Below are 19,565 nucleotides of genomic sequence, written 5' to 3' on the forward strand. Positions count from 1 at the left end.
AGACCAACAAAGAAAAATGAAAACAAAACCTAAATATAGTGTTTTGACGCAAATTCAATTCGGCTTGTTTTGAGTTACAATGTTTTTGAATGTGACTAGCTCTTAAAAGCCGTTTTAGCCGTTTCTTTTCTAAAAACCCTAGCGATTGTTGTTTTCAAGTCTTGAAACATTTGAACGGTACTGATTAACCATAGCCTCTTTAGTGTTCGTGACAAGCCCGAGCCCTCTACGAACCTAATTTCGTATTTATGTTTTATATAAAATAAGAAGGGAATGAAACAACGCTTGATCCCATTGTTCAAAACCTGCCTAGTTACGGCCAATGTTGTGATGTTGGTATGAGACATGATTGATGAATGACAGATCACTTTCTCTTTGAACTTATCTCGCCGCCGACACACGCCCGGGCATGCGACAGTGCTGGGGTCGTAGCCTGCGTAGCAAGCGTTTCTGTGGAGTTTCGAGCGAAGAATGATGAAACTCCACAGGATCGGGGCATATTTTTAAAATGTTACTACGGACCGTTGAGTTTTTTCATCCAAAAAGTTAAATGGCAGGCAATGATCAGCTAATAATTTGATTTGCCCTATCCCCTTTCTTCACTAAAAAAAAAACCCAAGTTCATGTGAAAGTTATAAAACATCTTTCGATTATTTGAGCGGGAAAACATTGCTTTTTCCCGCCTAGACAAAATTAGCCCCACGTTTGTTTCATGGGTTTTATTTTTGTTCGTTGCGTTACGACCCCAAATCCTTGTACCAGACTTCGCGCGACCAAAATTCCACAGCCCTAGTTTCGCGCTGCATAAAACACTAACAAACCGCCGCTACGCAGGCTAGGATCCCAGCACTTGTCGCATTCCCGGGCATGTGTCTGCGGCTAGAGCTGTCATTCATCAATCATGTCGCATACCAACATCACAACATTGGCCGTAACTAATGTGTCGCTAGACACATTTTGCGCAGCATCGGAGACTCGAGGGGTACCTTAAATCAATTTTTTCAATGGTCAGACTATTATCGGATGTCATGTAACGCTGCTAAATGGAAAAATTGTGCCTTCAGGAGAATTGCAAATCTAGCAATAATATTCAGGTAGATTTTATTACACAAGTAGATTCTCTTAAAATTTTAGGAGTTACCATTCAGAGCTCCTCAAAGCGTCTGACCACTTCCATGCTTGCGCCTGGTTGGAGTAGAGCTTCAGGTATGATTTGATTTTTGTACTTGTACTTGCTTGTACTCCGTCTCGACCGCCTCCATTCCACGCCCAGCAAGTGCCCTCGGGAGGTATATGAGGACTGCTGATCCAAGTGGGTGTTTCCCGCCATTTTCACTCATTATTTTCCTTGCCTTTCTGTCTATCCAGGGTGGTGAAGAAGGTGCGGCTATCACGAATGACGAAGTTATTTTTCAGGCTTTCACGAATCACGAATTTAAAAAAGAAGCTTTCACAAATCACGGCTATAATGTTTGCTTTGCTCAAGAATATTTGATTTTATATACAGAGATCAACGCTGCGGTTGATTCACTCCTCAGTTAAACTAACACACAATTACATCAATGTTTACTTTTACGTATAAATATACGAATGGTGTGACGCCGTTACGAGTGACTGGACTACAACTGTCGAGTTGGACACTGTTTTGCAGTCGCTCTCGTTACATAAATTTCGTGTTTTAAGTATTTTCGGCGCGTACGGTCACATTTCACGACATGCGAAATCACGAGTCACGAAAGTAAAAATACTCTAATCAAGGATCACGATAGAGTATTCGATAACGATTCACGAATTTATTTTTAGGCTTTCCACGAATCACGAATTTAATTTAGGGCCAATCACAAATGACGAAAATACTCTCCAACACCCTGTCTATCCCTCCCAAGTCCGTCAAGTTACAATGCATTGACCATATTAGGTATGGCATTAATCTAGGCTCTATTTCAACATCGTAGTACACCATGTTAAGGAGCTCCGCTTCTAGGTCTCTCAGTTCATTATGGCGTTGTTTAATTAAACCGTCACGCTTACATATCATTGCATGGTCATCAGTGAAGCAGGAACCCGCACACTGGTTGTCAGGTATGGGCCAGTCATATCGCATTCTAATGGCGTCTCGGAACTCCCGCTTGTTTAGATCGAAGTCCAAATCTTTGAGAGGGATGACAGTCAACCAATTTGACGAGCCTCTTTCACTTTCCAGCTCTGCAACTCGTTGCATCTTTTCAGGGAGTTCTTTAGGCTTCCGCGCGTCTTCTAGGGGTTTCAGCAACATATCAATGTCCGGTAGTGTTCTTAAGAAGTACGTCCATCGGTGCTTCAAACCGTGTGCGAATGCTGCATAACTAGCCTGCGGTTGAGATATCGCAAATTCCCCTAGTTTTGCTATTTTACTCACCCAATCCACCACCACCATCACTGATTTCTGCTCTTGTGCCTACGAGATCCCTAACGCTATCTACAGTTACCTTTGATACGCCTCCGGCCACATCTATGATAATGTTGTGTTGGACAATTTCGGGAAACTGTTGCGCATTTCCCATCTGAGTGGCGCATAATTTATTGTCTTTTCCTCTTCGTTCCGTCTTCTGTTTGCAATCCACGGGCAGTTCATATCAAGGAGTATAACTTTCTTCTCCTGCTTGTCCATTACTACTACTACTACTACTATTATTATTATTATTATTATTATTATTATTATTATTATTATTATTATTATTATTATTATTATTATTATTATTATTATTATTATTATTATTATTATTATTATTATTATTATTATTATTATTATTATTGTTATTGTTATTGTTATTGTTATTGTTATTGTTATTGTTATTGTTATTGTTATTGTTATTATTATTATTATTATTATTATTATTATTATTATAATTATTATTATTATTATTATTATTATTATTATTATTATTATTATTATTATTATTATTATTATTATTATTATTATTATCCTCAAACGATTCACTCACAAGGAAAATAAATCCTGGGGGACAGTAAGGAATGAACTTGGTCAAAGATCGGAAAAAAAGATCTAATTTAGGGGCGGGGGGGACTCTAGCGATTATGTTATCGAAATACAGTTCGGTATACATCTCTAATTGTCCGGTCGCTCAGTGTTTCAATCTATACATAGCGGACAAAAGCACCAAACTTGGCATAGAGATAGCCAGGAGGGTGCTTATCAATATTGATACCGGCGCCCAACGGTACCACTTGAGGATTTCGTGTAATAACGGAATAAAAATAAGAAAAAAGCGTCCATCACGGGCTTCCTGTGGTAAAATTTAAAAGAACTTGTATTTCCAAAACTGAGGCGAAATATCTGATTGTTTTATTCTAGTAGGGGAAATATAACGCTATCTGTTAATATTTCAAGATATAACTGTCGTCGGCTGCATTAAAACGCTTTATCTAAGAGAAAAAAATTTCAAGGCTAGACCCAGTTCCCCTCACTGTTATTCAAGATGGTGGCTTATATTGGCATAGTATACGCTGTAAGTACCTCATAAAATCGCGTATTTTAGGTGAAAAAAAAGGCTCATACTTTATGTATGAAGGACTTACAATGCCAATAACCTACTTTGTATCGAGCTTATATTGCGGCTTATATTGGCATAGTATACGCTGTAAGTACCTCATAAAATCGCGTATTTTAGGTGAAAAAAAGGCTCATACTTTATGTATGAAGGACTTACAATGCCAATAACCTACTGTGTATCGAGTGATGAGGTTGAACGCATCGCATGCTCTCAACAGGATAGCAACCAACCTTCAACGAATCGCCGCAGCAATAATGGACTATGTTTATTATCTTAAAGATGACCTGAGGGATGGAAAAAGCCGTGGAGCATAAAAAAATGAATGGTCTCCAGGAAGCGAGAGAGGATGATAAAAAAGTGTATCTTTTGTCAGGCTTATAGAATATAATATATTATCAGAAAATATAAGTGGAAGCTGTTGAAAATGGTACTCGCCTTTTTTTTAGCTCCACAATGCGCATGAGACACGCTTGGGAGATTTCGGGAATCTAAGAAATCCTTTAACCGATTTTTACTAAAGGACAGAGATTTAGAGGCTTTTCCTAAGGCGGAGGATCAGTAATCGGCGGACCGTTATTGTAATATAGGAAAAAGTTATTCTGAAATAAACTGAAAGAGACTTCAGAATGATGCGCGTACGCTAGCTTGTGCGCAGGGTTTTCTCAGGGACGTTTTCTTCGAGGTGCCGAAGAAACGACGGTGCTATAAACAAGTGTACAAAAACTCTAGTCTCGACGGTACAAGCGTAAACCTTAGGAGAGGACACGTTTAGCCCCAAACCTGACGTAATCCAGAATTATTCTATGTAACTCCTAAACGATCAGAAGGTTTTCAGCGCCATATCCATAAACGCCAGCCACGATTGCCGATCTATACACGGGCCGCTTTCCCGTAACTAGCATGAGGTAGAGCGAGGCTCTCGCCTCGGAAACAGTTGTGATAATTTGATTTTAAAAATAACATATGGCCGTAATGGAAAGATAAGCAAATGATCCGAGTTGTCATGGTATATTTTATCAACGCACAACAGGGTATGAAAATTCTCCCTTATCGGTAGCAGATTTTTTTCTGCTGACGGGCCTATTAATTACAGCCGCGCTGGTTGAATCAAAGCTCTGTTGTCCTTAATATAATGCTTAGACAGCTCATTGAAAAAAAATTTTTGGTGAAATTCAAGTGAACCACCTATTGTGCTTATTTGATGGACAACGATCAGTCATATCTGTATCGCTAGCGAGAGGGATGTAAAAAACCGTGCCGGTGGGCACTGGTCTCAATATTGATTTCCATCCCCTAGGCTATATTTATACCGAGTTTGGTGCTTTTGTCCGCTGTGTATAGATTGAGCTCTTTTTGTGCGCTAAGCTACCCGACTATAAGCATTTCGAATTTACGATCATTTCGGGGAAAATAGAAAAATATTACACAAGATGCTTGACAATGGATCGCATTGATGTCACGGGATGGTATCACAGCTTTCGATAGTTCTGTTTCTTGAGAAATTGTGGGGGAAAAACGTCAAGTAATAACATAAAACTTATTTTGCCTTTAAATAGACGGTTATTCATTATTTGCATATAAAATGCGTTTTTAGAACAAAAATCACCTTTCATGCTGACTTTCCTATTCGGTAAACGGAACCATGTAGAGTCTAGGCAGCAGCATCAAGCTGAACCCTTTGGATTAACAAATATTTCACTATTGATACTTTAAAATGATTATGCACATCCTTTGTTCTTTGAAAAATTCAATTTGTAGCCACTTGCATTCATAAATTAGACGCTTAGAGTCGCCGTCAGTCATGGCGGACACAAGTTGGAAAGGTTTCTTGTGCAATACTAGCTTACACGGTGCTCGCTACCTTACAGAGAATAACTTCCTCCGAAGAGCTTTCTGGTTGTTTGTGGTTTTAGCAGGGTTTGCTGGCTTTATTTACCAGTCTTTTCTTTCGATTACTTCGTTTTACAGTTGGCCCGTATCAACTGTGATGATGACGGAATGGCACAAAGAGATGAACTTTCCAGCAGTTACAATATGCAACTTCAACCCTATCAGCAAGTCAAGATATGCTCAAAATTATGGGAATCTTTTCAATTTATCAACTCAAGATTCGAATAATATAATAAATGGAATCATCTTCCTAATGTCAGCCCCTCGGGATAGTTCTCAGAAATCGAAATTTTCACAATTTCCGATAGATAACTACACACAAAGAGGGCCTATGCTGGGTAAGTCCTTGCGTTCGTACGCACATTCCATCGATGGGATTCTCTCGCTAAAATGGCTAGAACCTTGCAAATACAGCGGCAAAGAGTGTGGCAAGAATAGCTTTTCTACATTTGAACACCTTCGATATGGATCTTGCCATACGTTCAATTCGGATGGCCAGTTTGGGCTAAAAGTAGACAGTATTGGGCCAATCAGTGGATTGCAATTGCGTTTAAATGTCGAGGAGAAAGACCATGTCAGTAATTTATATGGACTTCAAGCGGGCTTCAAAGTTCTTGTTCACGACCCTCGAGAGCACCCGATGATAGAAGAGACCGGATTTGCTTTACAGCCGGGAACGCATACATTCTGCTCAGTCAGGATGAAGAAGGTGAGAAAACTCATGAGAACAAAAGACAGCAAGGTGTACAGCACCTATCAGAACTAGATAGCCAAAAAATAGGGTCATCGATAGCAACTTGACTCCGCCTCTGCCTTTTATAGAAGAATAGCGAGAGAAAATTACAACGAAATAAATGAAATACCATGTATAAGATAACCATTGGTACCCTAAAAACGTCCTGAAGGACAAGGTTCTCGTATTAAAGAGGGTTTTCAACGCTTGTACGCTTATGAATAAGGAATTAACTGTTTGTGCACAAAAACGCAATTTCCTTATTAGCATGGTGTCCTTATTTCAAGAAAAACAATGTCTTTTTTTACGAAGCGTTATTATTATATTATAAGGGGTCTTGGATGCGTGATGTAATGAATATTTTATGGAATCACACAAGAATCAAATCATTTGCATTTCTTTATTACATAGTACGTCAACCTGAAGGCACCATATCGCACCGAATGCGGAGAGAACATTACTGACTTCAACCGATACTTCAATGTGAACTATACCATGGCAATCTGTAGCAAGCAGTGTCTCCATGACTACGGGATAAAAAAATGCGGCTGCCAGCCAATCTTTGAAATCACAAGTGAGTTTATGGATTCCGGTAGCCTTACTCACTGTCTCTTACTCGGTGTCCTGAAGCCGAAGCTAGCGCGCTAGTTGAAATGGCGGCCATTCGAGACTAAGTCTTTTAAGACTTTAAAAAATGCCCTTGTCAGTAACACCTTGTTATTGTTTTGATTTAATAATTAAAGTCACATATGTACTAAAATCTCGAAATAAAAGTCTAAAAATATAGTTTGGTACTTAATTTACCAGGTTCAACCGAAAATATCGCATTGGCTTACCCAAATCAGCCGATGGAAATGGATGCTTTTTCGCACTTGGTACTTTGCTAGGATGACAAAATGGCGGATGACAGAGACTGTTCAAAGCGGCAATCGCCGTACGACGGAACAAGAGACTAAAGAATCTACAGCGTATTGCCCCAATCACGGACGGTACCCAATTCAGGACAGTTTGCATCGAAAGACTCTTTAAAATATACGAAAGCGAAAAAAAATCTTATGTTACCTTAATTGATAGTAACTACATCTCATAATCACGTGTGCTGTAGTAATCACGTCGTTGGCGTTATTACCAGCGAGAAAATTCAAGTTTATTTGAAGCTGACTCAAACTTTTGTGCGCGTAGTTTGAAAGGTAACGATGCAGTGAATTTAACGCTTTACATAAACCAGTCTTTCTGGTAAATTGGAGTTAAGAAAAATACCAACTTTTTTGGTGGGAATGAAGCACTGTGAAATACTTTTACAATAGAATAGAAGTTCTTTAATCTCGCTACTAATTTAGAAGAATGAAAGCGTTTTGAAAATTTACGAAGTGTGCCTAAACACGGACACAAATAGACTGCTTATTGGAAATATGTTTAAAAAGATAATGGGAATTAGTTTTTGCATTTAAAAAACATTCTGGAGGGATTTAGGTACATAAAAGAACGTGTCAATTTATGCAATCATGTGATAAAGACAACGCTCGCAAAAAAATTGCAACATTATTAGCAGCTGGTAAAAATGTTACAAATATTTAGTTCGTCAAACCTTCTAAACACAGGCTATGTAGACAGCCAAAAGTATAAATTACAGCCTTTTAAGCACGTCCGGGATATAAGTTTGTTTCTTTCTCGACGCTTTTATCACCAGGTTACAATAATTATTTTGAATGTGACTTTTTGGGGGAACCCATTCAGAAGTAAGTAAAGTACAAACGCCGCTACGTTTGACAGATATTGATACAAAGCCGTCTATCTACGGCGAAAGGTCAAAAAACGATTAAGTGAGAAAAATATTTGTTGCATTTTTATTAAGATGAATCAGTAAAACTTAATAGGATTATTGTTATATGTCAAATTTCATGATAATTTTTTCGACGGATTCAAACGATGAATTTTTGATTTAGAGTGCGCGCAATTATCAAGTAAACAATTCCTGAAATACTCGTAGATCCACATAATTAAAGATGGCCTTGTTAAATAAAATAAATTCTTATTATAATTTTAAAAGCATTGGAAATATACGGGAGAAGTTACGAAAATCGTCCTTGAAGTTTGTGTCCGGAATTGGGGCCAGTTGACCGGGGTTAGAGCAAATCAGTGACACATACTTTTCGAGCACAGCGCCCTAAACTTGAAAAAATATGTATATATATATATTATAAATATTTTATTAGGTTATGGTCCAATCTTGTTTCTGGCAAAATATCAAAAGTGTTCTTTTAATAGCCAAAACGTTGTGGTGCTAAATGCAAAAACCGTCCGTAATTGGGGCAACACACTGTATTAGAATACGCGCTAATTAAAGCCACCCGCTCTTAATTGTCAGTAACCCCCCTTAAAGAAACTTCCAATAGACACACTGCTTTTACAATTTGGAAGTATTTTGGATCGTATAAATTTTTATATGAATTTTTAAACTTAATAACAACATTTTGAATTTTAAAAATTGTATACCAGTCAAATTAAAAATACGTTGTACAAAAACACTGATTAAGTCTTTCTTTTCAGAGGATGTGCCGCTGTGCTCTTTAAACGACACATTTGAGTGCATCTACCCAACATATAATGGTAAGTCGAAGACTGAAAATTCCTGAATAATTATGTTCTAAAGACCTTTGTACTTTCAAGATAATGAGTGAGCTAATATTGAGCCACATTCCCTAATCCCAATTTTGAAAATTGTTTTATTACCGCTCTGGATTTCGAAAGAAACGCACCAAATGCTATATTCCCATTTTATTCTCAATCTGTTCGCGTTGAAATATACTTTTTTTTAACGAGGTTTGATCATCATTGCGTTGTATTGCATTCTAAAGAAGGCAAAAAATTATCTTATGTGGGTTTCCCATGAAAGCGCTGTACGTGCTAGCTGTACTTTTTCCTACCACACTCTATTCTTCCGTAATTTCCTCTACCTATTTGTTATTTCTAAGCAGGGGCGGATCTAGCTTTCATATATCAGTCACTCTTGTTTTAAAAACTGTCGTTTTCATAGCTCGCTCAGTCATTTCCCTAATCCCACAGGAATTCGTGTTTACTACGATTTTGCTGGCAGTCATCTTAGAAATGGAGCCTAGTCCCTAACGATATAGAATATCACAGGTCTCCCGCGCGCTCGCCCCAGGCTCTTTTAGACCATCGAGAAAAACGACAGCCATTGATTGATATGCAGCGTGTGGCGTTTGGCTCACCGTGACAGAGGGGGGAGGGGGTATTTGTTTTGTTACATATTTGTTTCTGGCAGTCAAAAAGGGGGTTTAGACCCTCTAACCCCCCTCCCCCTAGATCCGAGAATTTTGAAATATATTTCGATTTTCTTTTTGCTTTCACGGCACATTTTGCTTTTAGAATTTAACAATGTCCATTCTTATTAGGGCCCTATCCACGGGAGGCGGCAGAATGCTTCAAAAAGTCATGCCCTGTACCGTGTTACTACACCAAGTACGAGACCAAGCTTTCTTACGCGTCGGCTATAAGTAACGCCATCGCAAGAGACATTCCAACATACCTACTACCAAATGGAAGCGAGTTTGACGACATAGAAAAGATGACAGAGGGGGAACGAAAAACGTTTTTCAGGTAGAGAAAGTCTTTAGAGAAGATAACGACATACCCACACTACAAAGTCGCGCAAGACGAAAGTGGTGATGTAAAGCAAGGTTTTAGGTAGGGGCAGGGGCGCATAAGTAGGGGCAATCAACTTCCCCACATTCTGGTATTATATAGGTGTCACGGCGTTTCCTAGGATCAGGCTATTTTTAGACGCGCAGATGAGCCAATCAGATTCGACCTTTGTGTTGATGATTTATATAAAAGAAGACAGCAACAAAAGTCAAAGTACCGAAGAGAGAACATAGCTTTTTGTCTGAGACTGCGCGTGCAGTTGAGCTCAGCCAAAACGTCAACACAAAAATGTGGAATTTAAAAGCACACTAGCATACACACATTGGCACCAGTCGGGCCAATACGGGACGCTAGCACAGTCTATTACCCGCGCAGTTCGGCAACCATGGACAGCTGTTTCGTCCTTATTAGGACTCGTCAGCATGGCAAAAAGTCCGGCTATGCCAAAAACCGGCTATGACTTGCTGACGAGTCCTAATAAGGACGAAACAGCTGTCCATGGTTGCCGAACTGCACGGGTAATAGACTGTGCTAGCGTCCCGTCTTGGCCCGACTGGTGCCAATGTGTGTATGCTAGTGTGCTTTTAAAGTCCACATTTATGTATACATACAAAAATATTACGATCGCGCGAACGAAAACAACGTGCTCGGGCATAGACAAACAGAGGAAAATTTGCGCATATTTCTATTTATGTACATGTTTAACGTGAATCTACATTGTCGTAAATAGCCACCATTTTTTCATCCGTTTGGACATGTGACAATATAACTTGTGTATGAAAAACAAGCGTGAGTTTGCTTTCTTGAATGCGCAGACGAGGATGCGCAAGAACAATGAGGGACACCAACCTTTAACGCCTACCACATTATTTATCGCTAAAAGGTGGATCAAATTTTTTCTACGCTGCGCATCCCCCCTCCCCTACCCCACCCCCCTGGTCATTTTGGCTGCCTTGGCAGAAGTTCGATGCAAAAAAAGACATGGATGTGACCTCTTCTGCTGACACACAAGAGTGGTAAATATCTTTCCCTACCAGGGGCTCATAAGTAGGGGCAATCATCTGTATTATATAAGTGTCACGGAGTTTCCGAGGATCAGGCTATTTTAAGACGCGCGCGCACGAACGGGCCAATCAGCTACGTTGACGTTGATCGCGCGAATGACGTGAGGCTGCACTCGCAAATTTCAGTTAGGAAGAATATTTTTCATCCATCATCCGTCGGTTTTGTTTGTATACCAAAAAAATGCAAGCTAGAATTCAAAGTCGTAGGTAGGGTTGGATGATTCATATAAAAGAAGACAGCAACAAAAGTCAAAGTACCGAAGAGAGAACATAGCTTTTTGTCTGAGACTGCGCGTGCAGTTGAGCTCAGCCAAAACGTCAACACAAAAATGTGGACATTAAAAGCACAGTAGCATACACACATTGGCACCAGTCGGGCCAAGACGGGACGCTAGCACAGTCTATTACCCGTGCAGTTCGGCAACCATGGACAGCTGTTTCGTCCTTATTAGGACTCGTCAGCATGGCATAGCCGGTTTGCCTCAGTTAAACTTCATCGGCAAAAAAACTGCAGGGCGACTTCGACTCGAACGATGTGCTTTAAACCACAGCTTAGATCCATGTGGGATCTAGAGCTGCGACCGGGCTAGCGTGATGCCAATTGTGCGGGTCACGCATGCGACCTTTGCTAGTCTAAAACTCCGTCGGATAGCCAAACTATCCTTGCGAGTATGTATACATAAATGTGGACTTTAAAAGCACACTAGCATACACACATTGGCACCAGTCGGGCCAAGACGGGACGCTAGCACAGTCTATTACCCGTGCAGTTCGGCAACCATGGACAGCTGTTTCGTCCTTATTAGGACTCGTCAGCATGGCATAGCCGGTTTGCCTCAGTTAAACTTCATCGGCAAAAAAACTGCAGGGCGACTTCGACTCGAACGAAGTGCTTTAAACCACAGCTCAGATCCATGTGGGATCTAGAGCTGCGACCAATGTTTCGCCATGATTTTCAACCAGTAACTGCAATGTCACTAAAAGTCAAAATGGTACTCACCGGGGTGTATAAACTGTATTTCGGAGCTTTAAGGTAAAAAAAAAAAAAAATGCACAGTGACCCCTATTTTTTAAAGTTGAATTTCTAAAACATCCCATCAAATTAAAAAGTGTGAGTTTTTAAAAAAAAATTATGACATGACTACAATTTTACACGTTTTGTATCGAATTCTCGTTGTTAAAATGAGCACAAACATCAGAAATGAACCCTATTTATGCATTTGTTTTATGGGAATTCTTTATATTTATGTGATTAGATGACAAGATTATCACACCTGGAATGTTTTAAGTAAAAATAAGACAACTCTTGTGAGATTTTCAAGTGAACATATATTATTTTAGATTTTGCGGACACAGCTATTTTTAACACCTTTGATGACGCATATTTCATAAATGCACGGTGATCCCTATTTTTTTCTTACAATTTAGGTGGCCTCAGGGTAGTTCTACAAGACCCATATGATTTTGGGAAAATAAAAACACCTCCCAATTAGGCTGCACCAACCTTAAATAATGTCAATTTAAGGGCCAAATATTCAGATTTTAATTAATTTTCTTTCTTTTTTTCACAGGGAAAATGTTGCCTCACTTGACGTCTACTTCGAGGAGCTCAGTTATGACTTGATTGAGCAGAAACCCTCGTTTGACAGATGGTCGCTTATAGGTGGGTTTTACTCTTAATATTTTGTAAAACAAATCAGCCTAGAGTATTGCTTAGGGAAGCCCCATTAGAAAACGTCTTCAGGACGTGCATGAATCTCTTTTTTAATCTTTTATGCATTTTTTTCTGTCTGTTAGGGCTGCATGTAATTTTTTTTTTCAGCCTTTCATCGTGTATGAAATTTTTTTATGCTATAATGTTTTGTCTTGGCCAATCAAATTTCTAGAATAAACAAAGGCATTTTTGACATGCCAGCGTGCATCTGCCGTTGGGATGCTTAGTTCTTACACGGAGCATTACCTAATAACATGGTCTTGTCAAACTATCACTATAACCACGAGAACTGTTATAATTACGTGACGTGACAGAATTTCAAGTTTTTGACTTGGCGCATTACCCAATCATCTCTCTTTTTCTCTCTCCAGTATCATCTCTCTTTCTCTCTCCAGTATCATCTCTCTTTCTCTCTCCAGTAACATCTCTCTTTCTCTCTCCAGTAACATCTCTCTTTCTCTCTCCAGTATCATCTCTCTTTCTCTCTCCAGTATCATCTCTCTTTCTCTCTCCAGTATCATCTCTCTTTCTCTCTCCAGTATCATCTCTCTTTCTCTCTCCAGTAACATCTCTCTTTTTCTCTCTTAGGTATCATCTCTCTTTCTCTCTCCAGTATCATCTCTCTTTCTCTCTCCAGTATCATCTCTCTTTCTCTCTCCATTATCATCTATCTTTCTCTCTCCAGTATCATCTCTCTTTCTCTCTCCAGCATCATCTCTCTTTCTCTCTCCTGTATCATCTCTCTTTCTCACATCAGTATCATCTCTCTTTCTCTCTCCAGTATCATCTCTCTTTCTCTCTCCAGTATCATCTCTCTTTCTCTCTCCAGTATCATCTCTCTTTCTCTCTCCAGTATCATCTCTCTTTCTCTTTCCAGTATCATTTCTCTTTCTCTCTCCAGTTCTCATCTCTCTTTCTCTCTCCAGTATCATCTCTCTTTCTCTTTCCAGTATCATCTCTCTTTCTTTCTCCAGTATCATCTCTCTTTCTCTCTCCAGTATCATCTCTCTTTCTCTCTCCAGTATCATCTCTCTTTCTCTCTCATCAGTATCATCTCTCTTTCTCTCTCCAGTATCATCTCTCTTTCTCTCTCCAGTATCATCTCTCTTTCTCTCTCCAGTATCATCTCTCTTTCTCTCTCCATTATCATCTCCCTTTTTCTCTCTCAGGTATCATCTCTCTTTCTCTCTCCAGTATCATCTCTCTTTCTCTCTCCAGTATCATCTCTCTTTCTCTCTCCAGTACCATCTCTCTTTCTCTCTCCAGTATCATCTCTCTTTCTCTCTCCAGTACCATCTCTCTTTCTCTCTCCAGTATCATCTCTCTTTCTCTCTCCAGTATCATCTCTCTTTCTCTCTCCAGTACCATCTCTCTTTCTCTCTCTAGTACCATCTCTCTTTCTCTCTCCAGTATCATCTCTCTTTCTCTCTCCAGTATCATCTCTCTTTCTCTCTCCAGTATCATCTCTCTTTCTCTCTCCAGTACCATCTCTCTTTCTCTCTCCAGTATCATCTCTCTTTCTCTCTCCAGTATCATCTCTCTTTCTCTCATCAGTATCATCTCTCTTTCTCTCTCCAGTATCATCTCTCTTTCTCTCTCCAGTATCATCTCTCTTTCTCTCTCCAGTATCATCTCTCTTTCTCTCTCCAGTATCATCTCTCTTTCTCTCTCCAGTATCATCTCTCTTTCTCTCTCCAGTACCATCTCTCTTTCTCTCTCCAGTATCATCTCTCTTTCTCTCTCCAGTATCATCTCTCTTTCTCTCTCCAGTACCATCTCTCTTTCTCTCTCTAGTACCATCTCTCTTTCTCTCTCCAGTATCATCTCTCTTTCTCTCTCCAGTATCATCTCTCTTTCTCTCTCCAGTACCATCTCTCTTTCTCTCTCCAGTATCATCTCTCTTTCTCTCTCCAGTATCATCTCTCTTTCTCTCTCCAGTACCATCTCTCTTTCTCTCTCTAGTACCATCTCTCTTTCTCTCTCCAGTATCATCTCTCTTTCTCTCTCCAGTATCATTTCTCTTTCTCTCTCCAGTATCATCTCTCTTTCTCTCTCTAGTATCATCTCTCTTTCTCTCATCAGTATCATCTCTCTTTCTCTCTCCAGTATCATCTCTCTTTCTCTCTCCAGTATCATCTCTCTTTCTCTCTCCAGTATCATCTCTCTTTCTTTCTCCAGTATCATCTCTCTTTCTCTCTCCAGTATCATCTCTCTTTCTCTCTCCAGTATCATCTCTCTTTCTCTCTCCAGTATCATCTCTCTTTCTCTCTCCAGTATCATCTCTCTTTCTCTGTCCAGTATCATCTCTCTTTCTCTCTCCAGTATCATCTCTCTTTCTCTCTCCAGTATCATCTCTCTTTCTCTGTCCAGTATCATCTCTCTTTCTCTCTCCAGTATCATCTCTCTTTCTCTCTTCAGTATCATCTCTCTTTCTCTCTCCAGTATCATCTCTCTTTCTCTCTCCAGTATCATCTCTCTTTCTCTGTCCAGTATCATCTCTCTTTCTCTCTCCAGTATCATCTCTCTTTCTCTCTCCAGTATCATCTCTCTTTCTCTCTCCAGTATCATCTCTCTTTCTCTCTCCAGTATCATCTCTCTTTCTCTCTCCAGTATCATCTCTCTTTCTCTCTCCAGTATCATCTCTCTTTCTCTCTCCAGTATCATCTCTCTTTCTCTCTCCAGTATCATCTCTCTTTCTCTCTCCAGTATCATCTATCTTTCTCTCTCCAGTATCATCTCTTTTTCTCTCTCCAGTATCATCTCTCTTTCTCTCTCCAGTATCATCTCTCTTTCTCTCGCCAGTATCATCTCTCTTTCTCTCGCCAGTATCATCTCTCTTTCTCTCATCAGTATCATCTCTCTTTCTCTCTCCAGTATCATCTCTCTTTCTCTCTCCAGTATCATCTCTCTTTCTCTCTCCAGTATCATCTCTCTTTCTCTCGCCAGTATCATCTCTCTTTCTCTCTCCAGTATCATCTCTCTTTCTCTCTCCAGTATCATCTCTCTTTCTCTCTCCAGTATCATTTCTCTTTCTCTCTCCAGTAACATCTCTCTTTCTCTCTCCAGTATCATCTATCTTTCTCTCTCCAGTATCATCTCTCTTTCTCTCTCCAGTATCATCTCTCTTTCTCTCTCCAGTATCATCTCTCTTTCTCTCTCCAGTATCATCTATCTTTCTCTCTCCAGTATCATCTCTCTTTCTCTCTCCAGTATCATCTCTCTTTCTCTCTCCAGTATCATCTCTCTTTCTCTCTCCAGTATCATCTCTCTTTCTCTCTCCAGTATCATCTCTCTTTCTCTCTCCAGTATCATCTATCTTTCTCTCTCCAGTATCATCTCTCTTTCTCTCTCCAGTATCATCTATCTTTCTCTCTCCAGTATCATCTCTCTTTCTCTCTCCAGTATCATCTCTCTTTCTCTCTCCAGTAACATCTATCTTTCTCTCTCCAGTATCATCTCTCTTTCTCTCTCCAGTATCATCTCTCTTTCTCTCCCCATTATCATCTCTCTTTCTCTTTCCAGTATCATCTCTCTTTCTCTCATCAGTATCATCTCTCTTTCTCTCTCCAGTATCATTTCTCTTTCTCTCTCCAGTATCATTTCTCTTTCTCTCATCAGTATCATCTCTCTTTCTCTCTCCAGTATCATCTCTCTTTCTCTCTTCAGTATCATCTCTCTTTCTCTCTCCAGTATCATCTCTCTTTCTCTCTCCAGTATCATCTCTCTTTCTCTCTCCAGTAACATCTATCTTTCTCTCTCCAGTATCATCTCTCTTTCTCTCTCCAGTATCATCTCTCTTTCTCTCCCCATTATCATCTCTCTTTCTCTTTCCAGTATCATCTCTCTTTCTCTCATCAGTATCATCTCTCTTTCTCTCTCCAGTATCATTTCTCTTTCTCTCTCCAGTATCATTTCTCTTTCTCTCATCAGTATCATCTCTCTTTCTCTCTCCAGTATCATCTCTCTTTCTCTCTCCATTATCATCTCTCTTTCTCTCTCCAGTATCATCTCTCTTTCTCTCTCCAGTATCATCTCTCTTTCTCTCTCCAGTATCATCTCTCTTTCTCTCTCCATTATCATCTCTCTTTCTCTCATCAGTATCATCTCTCTTTCTCTCATCAGTATCATCTCTCTTTCTCTCTCCAGTATCATCTCTCTTTCTCTCTCCAGTAACATCTCTCTTTCTCTCTCCAGTAACATCTCTCTTTCTCTCTCCAGTATCATCTCTCTTTCTCTCTCCAGTATCATCTCTCTTTCTCTCTCCATTATCATCTCTCTTTCTCTCTCCAGTATCATCTCTATTTCTCTCTCCACTATCATCTCTCTTTCTCTTTCCAGTATCATCTCTCTTTCTCTCTCCAGTATCATCTCTCTTTCTCTCTCCAGTAACATCTCTCTTTCTCTCTTCAGTATCATCTCTCTTTCTCTCTCCAGTATCATCTCTCTTTCTCTCTCCAGTATCATCTCTCTTTCTCTCTCCATTATCATCTCTCTTTCTCTCATCAGTATCATCTCTCTTTCTCTCTCCAGTATCATCTCTCTTTCTCTCTCCAGTATCATCTCTCTTTCTCTCTCCATTATCATCTCTCTTTCTCTCATCAGTATCATCTCTCTTTCTCTCATCAGTATCATCTCTCTTTCTCTCTCCAGTATCATCTCTCTTTCTCTCTCCAGTAACATCTCTCTTTCTCTCTCCAGTAACATCTCTCTTTCTCTCTCCAGTATCATCTCTCTTTCTCTCTCCAGTATCATCTCTCTTTCTCTCTCCATTATCATCTCTCTTTCTCTCTCCAGTATCATCTCTATTTCTCTCTCCACTATCATCTCTCTTTCTCTTTCCAGTATCATCTCTCTTTCTCTCTCCAGTATCATCTCTCTTTCTCTCTCCAGTAACATCTCTCTTTCTCTCTTCAGTATCATCTCTCTTTCTCTCTCCAGTATCATCCCTCTTTCTCTCTCATCAGTATCATCTCTCTTTCTCTCTCCAGTATCATCTCTCTTTCTCTCTCCAGTAACATCTCTCTTTCTCTCTTCAGTATCATCTCTCTTTCTCTCTCCAGTAACATCTCTCTTTCTCTCTTCAGTATCATCTCTCTTTCTCTCTCCAGTATCATCCCTCTTTCTCTCTCATCAGTATCATCTCTCTTTCTCTCTCCAGTAACATCTCTCTTTCTCTCTCCAGTATCATCTCTCTTTCTCTTTCCAGTATCATCCCTCTTTCTCTCTCCAGTATCATCTCTCTTTCTCTTTCCAGTATCATCTCTCTTTCTCTCTCCAGTATCATCTCTCTTTCTCTCTCCAGTATCATTTCTCTTTCTCTCTCCAGTATCATCTCTCTTTCTCTCTCCAGTATCGTCTCTCTTTTTAATGCCCTCCCCTCTGACTACAAGGATCTTGAAACGGCGACTCTCCCTCAACTATCCTGTTTTGTGGTTTCTTTAAAGAAAAAAAGTTAAACATTTTTTTCTTCAACCAACTGTGTAATGTTTCCCACCTTGAAGAAATATTTTGTAAACAACTGCCGCTTCTATCTCAACTTTTAGCCGTTGCTACTCAACTTAACATTTTTTTTACTCTTCTTTCCTTTTCTCTTTTTTCCCCAACAATTTGTCAGTGTAAATTTGTGAATATTTTTTGTGTTTTTGTCATCGTTGCATTGTCATAGCACTCCCTCAGGCTCCCCTTTTCTGCCTCTCGGCCCCAGTCCCCTATCCTTCCCCCTCTCTCCCTGAGCCGCTACGCCGGCTAGGAACAAATTATGTAACATGCTGCTTGACATATTATTACCTATTTTGTAGCGATGATCGGAGGTTACCTCGGTCTGTTCCTGGGTATGAGTCTGCTAACAGTCCTGGAGTTCTTTGATCTTCTTGTGATGAAGTTTCTCAACAGGATTTCTTCCAATAAGAAGGGTGTCAACACCGTTACAGTAGAACCGCAAGAATCACAGAATACGTTTGCTTTTAAACAAGGACCTACGGTATAAAAGGCGCGCGCGTCTGTCACGCAGGAATAAGTTGAACATGTAGTGAAGACATATTTAGCATCTAGAAATTATATACTGATCGGCTGTCAGCATATTTAAGTCCACGGAACGACTGAAAGTATTTTGTTTAGTTAACCTATCGCGTTTGACAGGGAAATATAAAACGCTCGCATGGAAATTGCTTAGTCAAGCAGTTCATATTTTTAGCAGATTGACCTTTTGCTCGGGAAACTTATAGGCGTACCGCGTTCCTTTTCAAGTGGTACTGGAGAACAGAGGTTTGAGCATTTGCTTTAGTCCTGTATCCGTTAACTACATAAGGAAAGTTAAGTCTGAGTTCACACAAGGTTTACCCTAAGAGTTTGTGTGCAAAAATGATTAGAATGCTGTCAATCATATTAATCACGTGTGTAGCTTGCCATGCGCACTAGCAAGCTAGCAGTTAGTGTGTGACATGTAAACATTACGTGAGTCACGGTAGCCCAAGGGTAACAAACCGACACACCCATGGGGGGTAAATCGTTCCTCGAACGCCCATTGGCTGAAGCCTTATCTAAACAGAGCTTACAGCTTTCCATGGGTGTCAGTGTCGGATTACCTAAGGGACGACGTCTTAGGAGCATATAAATATGGGTACGTACCGAAGCCCCATTACACTAAATACTTGAAGAGACACTTGTAAGGCACTCTCACAAACGAACTTGAAGAAACACACATGTGAAAACAATTGCAAGACTCACAGTAACACTGTACATGTGTTACTGTATATAACACATATATCACATATGAGAATAAACAAATATATTAAAGACATTGTAACAGCGAATAAGTAAAAACCGGTACCTCCCCCAGGTAAGTGGGTCATAGTCGTTCGGTTACATGTGGTTAGAGAACCAAAAATAATAGCGGTTACATCATCACGTCATTCTCGCTAGACTTTGTCGAGTACAGAACTCCA

At 39.8% G+C, this 19,565-nt stretch overlaps 1 protein-coding gene across 1 annotated transcript; it reads left to right on the plus strand.

Moving 5' to 3' along the window:
• Window positions 1-5,011: 5,011 nt before the first annotated feature.
• Window positions 5,012-19,565, plus strand: LOC125559145 (acid-sensing ion channel 1B-like). Its single transcript, XM_048721159.1, has 6 exons — window positions 5,012-6,153; window positions 6,589-6,751; window positions 8,728-8,787; window positions 9,594-9,798; window positions 12,479-12,570; window positions 18,420-19,565. The coding sequence occupies exons 1-6, from the start codon at window positions 5,356-5,358 to the stop codon at window positions 18,605-18,607; spliced, it is 1,506 nt and encodes a 501-aa protein (XP_048577116.1). The 5' UTR covers window positions 5,012-5,355; the 3' UTR covers window positions 18,608-19,565.

The sequence above is a fragment of the Nematostella vectensis genome, chromosome 13 (assembly GCF_932526225.1).
Source record: "Nematostella vectensis chromosome 13, jaNemVect1.1, whole genome shotgun sequence".
NCBI lineage: Eukaryota > Metazoa > Cnidaria > Anthozoa > Actiniaria > Edwardsiidae > Nematostella > Nematostella vectensis.

Coding starts and splice junctions, on each gene's coding strand:
- LOC125559145 (XM_048721159.1), top strand. CDS start 5,356: ATGGCGGACACAAGTTGGAAAGGTTTCTTGTGCAATACTAGCTTACAC. Junction 6,154..6,588: donor GCTCAGTCAGGATGAAGAAG/GTGAGAAAACTC, acceptor TTTATTACATAG/TACGTCAACCTGAAGGCACC. Junction 8,788..9,593: donor CATCTACCCAACATATAATG/GTAAGTCGAAGA, acceptor CATTCTTATTAG/GGCCCTATCCACGGGAGGCG.